Source organism: Neofelis nebulosa, chromosome 7 (genome assembly GCF_028018385.1).
Source record: "Neofelis nebulosa isolate mNeoNeb1 chromosome 7, mNeoNeb1.pri, whole genome shotgun sequence".
Lineage (NCBI taxonomy): Eukaryota > Metazoa > Chordata > Mammalia > Carnivora > Felidae > Neofelis > Neofelis nebulosa.
The window spans coordinates 135,945,233-135,951,780 of NC_080788.1; the positions used below are offsets into that span (position 1 = coordinate 135,945,233).

At 42.3% G+C, this 6,548-nt stretch overlaps 1 protein-coding gene across 3 annotated transcripts in view; it reads right to left on the minus strand.

Annotated features, from left to right (window-relative positions):
- CATSPERB (cation channel sperm associated auxiliary subunit beta) overlaps nucleotides 1-6,548 on the minus strand; it is a 105,840-nt gene that overhangs the window by 66,625 nt on the left and 32,667 nt on the right. For all 3 annotated transcript variants that reach the window (XM_058740042.1, XM_058740040.1, XM_058740041.1), the window contains 3 exons: nucleotides 3,755-3,850; nucleotides 3,499-3,617; nucleotides 1,793-1,825 (listed from right to left, as the gene is read on the minus strand). In XM_058740042.1, the coding sequence (XP_058596025.1) occupies nucleotides 1,793-1,825; nucleotides 3,499-3,617; nucleotides 3,755-3,850 (248 nt within the window). The remainder of the gene's footprint in view (nucleotides 1-1,792; nucleotides 1,826-3,498; nucleotides 3,618-3,754; nucleotides 3,851-6,548) is intronic.

The following is a 6,548-nucleotide window of genomic DNA, read 5'->3' on the forward strand; positions in this document are numbered from 1 at the left end:
TTCTAGCCCTCTACCTGCAGGTCGCCAAATGCCTTGTTCTCACCTGACCCATGAGAGGAAAGACATGCCAGGTCTCCTCAGTGGGGTTCCCCAAAGCTTGAGGGGTTCCTCAAAGCTCGGGCTTTGAGTCCAGCTGTCCAGCATCCCCAACACTGCTGAGTTGACAGCCAGGTGGACCGGAGATGAAAGTTAGTGGGAGCCGAGGGGTAAGAAGAGCTCAGGGTATAGTTCCCTCTGTCTTTTTATTTTATTGCTTCTTGTATGATTCAATTTTAGCTGACATATTTGGATTGATTTCTAACATCTCACTTTATGGTTGGTTTTCCATTCTTCTATCTTTGCACCTATTTTCCTCCTTTCTTGCTTTTTGTGGGAACTGATGGATTAGTCCTTAATCTTCTTCCCTTCTTCTGGTGGCCATATTTCCTTTTCTTTTTGGGTAATTATCCCTTAAACTGTATGGTTTGTGTTGAACTGAATACGTTTTTCTATCAAATTCCAAAACGATTCCCCATATTGATTCTCCCACCAAACGAGGGTCTCACAATAGGCTGGTCATCCGCTGAAAATCATCTCCCTTCCTCCTTGTAGTATCTGGAGTTTTGGTTCCGCCCAAGTATTAAACACAAAATTTGGAACTGTACATTTTTTTTACACCAATTCCATTCTTTGAACAAATATTTACTAAGTGCCTACTTTGTGGCAGGCACCATGCTGGACGCGGATCCCAGAGTGGAGCTCACAGACGAAGTTCCTTCCTCTGTTAGAGTTTAGAGCATACGTTTTAGGTCTGTCACTATTTCTGGTATTCCACTCCTTCGTGGGGGTTTCTGGGTAGCAAGCTCCGCTAATGTCTTATCTGTGCAACTTTCTTTCCTTCCGGCTCGTTCTTGAATGACTGAGTTGTGCTGGGTACGGAATTCTATTTTAGCAGGTACTTCACCCTGTTCTTTCTAATGTACATCAGTGTTGCCCATCGGACCTTCCTGGGTCTCTGCTTTACATTTCCTCCAGTTAGTGTGGCAGGAATCTGTTGCATTTGCGTCCTGAGACATAAGTGCTCCTTCCTTCTAGATGGTGAGAACGAGTGTGTGTGTGTGTGTGTGTGTGTGTGTGTGTGTGCACAGCTGGGTGTGTGCCCACAGGCCTGCATGAGGATGGAAGGGGGACGGGCCATGGCAATAGGCTAGGAATCCTCATAATTTTGTGGTGGGCTCCAAACTCAAGCATGCTTATGTTGATGGGAATGACCTACTTGAATCACAAAACTTGACTTTGTAATAACAGAGGAAAGAAAAGACAGATGGAATCCCTTCTCCACCCCACCCTTAACAGGCCAGCAGCGGAGCTGTGGCTGGCTTAAATGGCACTTTTGTGAAAATTGGAAGTGCCCCTTTCTCCAGGCAGGCAGAGACCCACAAGGGGGGGCGGGGGTGATGGACTGGGGAGAAAAGTGTTAGCCAAATTTCAGCCCCAACTCTCTTTTCAAGGGGGTGCCTTTGTGCAGAATACACCTGAACAACCACAACAGTTCTGGAGAGAACAGGAGAAGAAGTGGGGGAGGGGAGGCCAATGAACAATGAAACAAGCAGATACACTTCTTCCTTTGAAAGGGAAGGAGATCATTGCTTAATGTCTGCTGGAAGTAAGTTTCTTTAAGTTCAAACTGGAAATAATGTCATAGTAACAGGAATGATCTGTGTTGTGAATTCTTAATCTTGTGCCTCATCCCTCGGGTCATCAAGGAAACACTCCTCTTCTAACCAACCCCTGGAAAATTTAAGCTTCTTACCCTTTCGAAACCACAAAAGTCTGCCCTTGAAAACTACAAGAAAAAAAAAAACACAACAACAACACTTTAATTTTTGCTTGCGTATCAGGAGGCATAACAAAACACAGCAATTTGAATTATACTAAAGGAAATGATGCTTTTTGTATCCCAGCAGTTAGGAGTGTCACCCATCAAAACCAGCCTCTAACATAGTTTAAATAATATCCTGGAGATTTCCTCTCTGGTCTTTGCTTTGTTTCGCTGTTTTATTGATTTATTTGTACTTGGACTTAATTACAGAAAGGATCTGAGTTTTTTGTTTTTGTTTTTGTTTTTTTAAATCACGTAATGATTTAAACGGAAGAGTTTAGAAGGGTACAGAAAGGTACTAAATCTGCCATCCACTGGGATTAGGAAATCCCTTAACATACTATTTCCTCCACGGTCCCCTGTTTCTCCTGCCTCACCCAGGGCCAGCCCTCACTGCACAACCTGTGCCCGATCCTCCATGTTTTGGACTGTTAAGTCACTGTGCCCGGCTTCTTCAAGTCTCCACTTCAACAATTCCACGGTAAGCACATAAAAGGTCAGATCTGTCGGTGGTTTCAGCAACAAATGGTACTTCCTCAGAAATGGTGAGGAAGGAGGGAAGGCTGTGAATATTCATAATCCCCACATGTAAGAAATACCTGCTTCTCAACCAAAGCAATCACCCCTTCTATACTCTCTCATCTTTTTTTCCACTGTTTCAAAATCCCTGTCACTGCTCTTATTTCTGTTGTGGTAGTTTTTGAGAGATGTTTATTGACATGTTTGAGAATTTCATGGTATATGTATTGTGTATCCTCACCAAAATGTATATGCCCCTCCACTCGATCCCAGTGCTAACTTTTTGACTTATGTTCATTTGTAATACTATATTTAGCTGTATAAATTACCATTAAGTATTTGGGGAACATACATAGCTATAAATAGATAAATAATCTATATGTGCATGTTTAAAACATAAACTTGTGTGGCAATAAAATTAGCACCATTTCCAAAGGATATGGTCAACACTAGGAGGCAAGGGAAAAAGCCATTGTATTCTGCTTTTACATTTTCTAAAAGGAAGAAGCATTTAAATTCTAAGACACACCACACATAGCTCAAGTATCAAGTATGTCTACTTTATTTAGATAAAAGGTGAGATCAAAGTATTTGGAGTGTGTTATATCTTCTTTTACTAGGTTCTCATGAGGCATTAGCAAATTTTTTTTCTATTTTTTTTTTAAATCACAAACATTAAAGTAAATCAAACATAGTTTCTTCCTCTTGGAGGTTCTCATGAGGCATTAGCAAATACTTCTATTTTTTTTTTTTTTAAGTCACAAATGGTAAAGTAAATTAAACATAGTTTCTTCCACTTGGAATTTTTAATTTTCCTCTTACAGTTTTTAAATTAATGACTACGATCGTATTTCTGAACTAGGGATGTATTTATTTATTTATTTTTTTTAACGTTTATTTATTATTAAGAGACAGAGCATGAGCAGGGGAGGGGCAGAGAGAGGAGGAGACACAGAATCCGAAGCAGGCTCCAGGCTCCGAGCTGTCAGCACAGAGCCCGACGTGGGGCTCGAACTCACAAACCGCAAGATCATGATCTGAGCCGAAGTCGGACGCTCAACCGACTGAGCCACCCAGGAGCCCCGAACTAGGAATGTATTTAAAAGCAATTCACATACCGTTAAGACAGAGGATGATGGATAACGGAGATCTCCACTTACAAAAAGACCCAGAGAGGTGAGGATAACTAAAAAGTGATTGGTTAAAACCATATCCACCACTGAAAGCTTTGTGTGTTCTAAGGGGAGAAATCACACCAGGTTAAAAAGGAAGGAAAAGGTGAGCTCCTCAGCACAGACATTTCATTTCATTCATACTGATCAAGTATTGCTATATATGGGATCCTGAAGATGAAGTCACCATTAGAGGAATTACCTTCTCCAACTTGGGAATAGATCGTATCTGTCAGGTTATACCACGTGGTATCACTGTAATTCCAAAATCCAGAAAAACTGAGGCCTATGTAAATACCTAACAGGAGAAAAAAGGAAGATTCAGTTTAGATAAGATTACAAAGAGAGTAACCCACTTCTATGGTTCCCAGACTGCCACAGCCAGAACTGACATCTGCCCCACCTCCCAAACCAATCTCTGCCCTGCCTCAACTCACCTCCCCTCGGCTAGAATCTCACTTCCTAAGCATTGGAAAGATGAAGCGACTTCAGGTTAACATAGGATTTTAGCCAACTGTCTGATTTAAATTTTAAGGATTCTGTTTTATATCGAAGGGGATCAGAATACATCCCCCCAAAACATGCCACTCTGGTTAAGGATTCCTTTGAGCTGAAGGCAACTGAGAATCAACAGATTCAGGAAGAGATCTCTGCCCTCCCCTTACCTGGCTACAAGCAGAGCATGACTTTCTCTTTGGGACACATGCCTCCCCACCCCTGTGCCAGGAAGAGAAGAGCTCTCTTCTCACCAAAGATGGAAGAGAAGTCTATGCTAAGTTTGCATAAACATACTTTACCAGAACAGCCCTTCTCTTTCATTAATCCCCTCACATCTTTCCTAGTCACTTCCCCATACTTTATCATCCCCTGAAGCCCAACCTTCTTTCTTTTGTTAAAATGGTATATATGCCCCCAAGTTTAACCACTTATTTGAGCTTCACTGCTTTTTTTTTTTTTTTTCAACGCTTTTTTTATTTATTTTTGGGACAGAGAGAGACAGAGCATGAACGGGGGAGGGGCAGAGAGAGAGGGACACACAGAATCGGAAACAGGCTCCAGGCTCCGAGCCATCAGCCCAGAGCCTGACGCGGGGCTCGAACTCACGGACCGCGAGATCGTGACCTGGCTGAAGTCGGACGCTTAACCGACTGCGCCACCCAGGCGCCCCGAGCTTCACTGCTTTTAAGTTAACTCTGTGGATGTAAATATTTTTTAATGTTTATTTTTGAGAGAGAGAGAGAGAGAGAGAGAAAGAGACAGACAGACAGACAGAGTGTGAGGGGGGAGGGGAAGAAAGAGAGGGAGACAGCAGGATCTGAAGCAGGCTCCAGGCTCTGAGTTGCCAGCACAGACCCCCGACACGGGGCTCAAACTTGTGAACCGCGAGATCACGACCTGAGCCAAAGTTGGTCGCTTAACCGACTGAGCCACCCAGGTGCTCCTGTGAACGTAAATATTAATTTAAAATGTGTGCCTTTTTTTTCCTGATAATCTGCCTTTGTTAATTTAATTCACAGCCCTCATTCACTAGACATAAGAGAGTAGGGGAAGAGGGTTTTTTCTTCCCTGATGGTATTTTTGTAAGCGTAAGTACATTCCTAGTTCAGAAATACAATCTTAGTCAATAGTTTTAAAACTCCAAGAAGGAAGTTAAAATTCCAAGAGGAAGAAACTATGTTTGATTTACTTTACCATTTGTGATTTTTAAAAAAATAGAAAAAGTATTTGCTTATGCCTCATGAGAACCTTGTGAAAGAAGACAGAACACACTGCAAATACTTTGATCTCACTTTTCTCTGGCCATACCTAGGAGTGTTGAGAGTCTTTTGCTTTAAATGTGGAATATTAACCTGAAATCTAGTCAACAGGCATAATTATTGAGGGTGGTGGGAGAGCCTGAAGACAGTTGATGATCTAATGCATGTGCTCTGTTTCCCAAAGACGAATGTAGGACCACTCATGTGGTGAAGTGTATATTTCCACTCTCAGCTGTTTTCTGTGTAGGGAAAGCTGTAGCAGGAAGTGTTGTCACCATATACTTTTTCCAGAGAGAGAAAAAGCTAATGACGTGTGTTGCCATTCTGAGCTCTAAGTCTCGTTCCACAGATAACACTATCCTATATTCTAAGTAGGGATGATCATCGGTGTCCAGTATGATATCACATGACCAGGGCCCTGCAAAGTTTAGAAATATTCAATAGAAGGGTAAGTAGGAAAAAAATATGTCTTGTTCTGGTTAATACTTTGAGGCTCAAATTAAGTTACAAAGCCACTCTGTATAACAAACCACCACGACTGTACCCCAGGGTTACAGAAGCTGATGTGGACCATTGTGAAGAGTTTGGATTCTATTCTACTGGCCATAAGGGAAGCCGCTGCATGTCTGAGGCAGGGAAGTGATGTGATTTGGTTTATACTTGAGAAGACCACACTCTGGTGGCTGTATGGAAGATGGGTTGTACTGGGGCAAGAATACAAATAGGGAGACCACTTAAGAAGCTATGAATTAGTCTCTTGGAAAACCAACGTTGACTTAAGACTTTAGCAGAGGAAAGAAGCGGTCACACTGGGGATACACACTGGGTACGGCACCATCCTGGAATGTCATGAGAGTAAGGGCAGTCAAGAATGTGTTCTAGACTTTAGCTTGGAGCAACTCCATATGAATTGGGATAAGGAATACTGGAGAAGAACAGATTTCAGAGGGAGATGAGTCAAGAGTTCTGGATCAGAGTTACTGTATTTGAGATGCTCAGTAGACATCAGGAGGAAATGTAAACTATAGACAATTGCATAGAGGAGTTTGGTCTCCACGGAGCGCTCAGCACCAGAAATATAGGTTTGAGAATCACTGGCCTGGAGATGGCACTTAAACCATAGGACTGGGTTAAGTTTTTCAAAGAGAGAGACGTGGCTCCCTAAGAAAGGAGAGTCAAGGACAAAGCCCTGAGTTTAACAACTACTTGAGGGGACACACCAAAGAGGAGTCTGTCTGG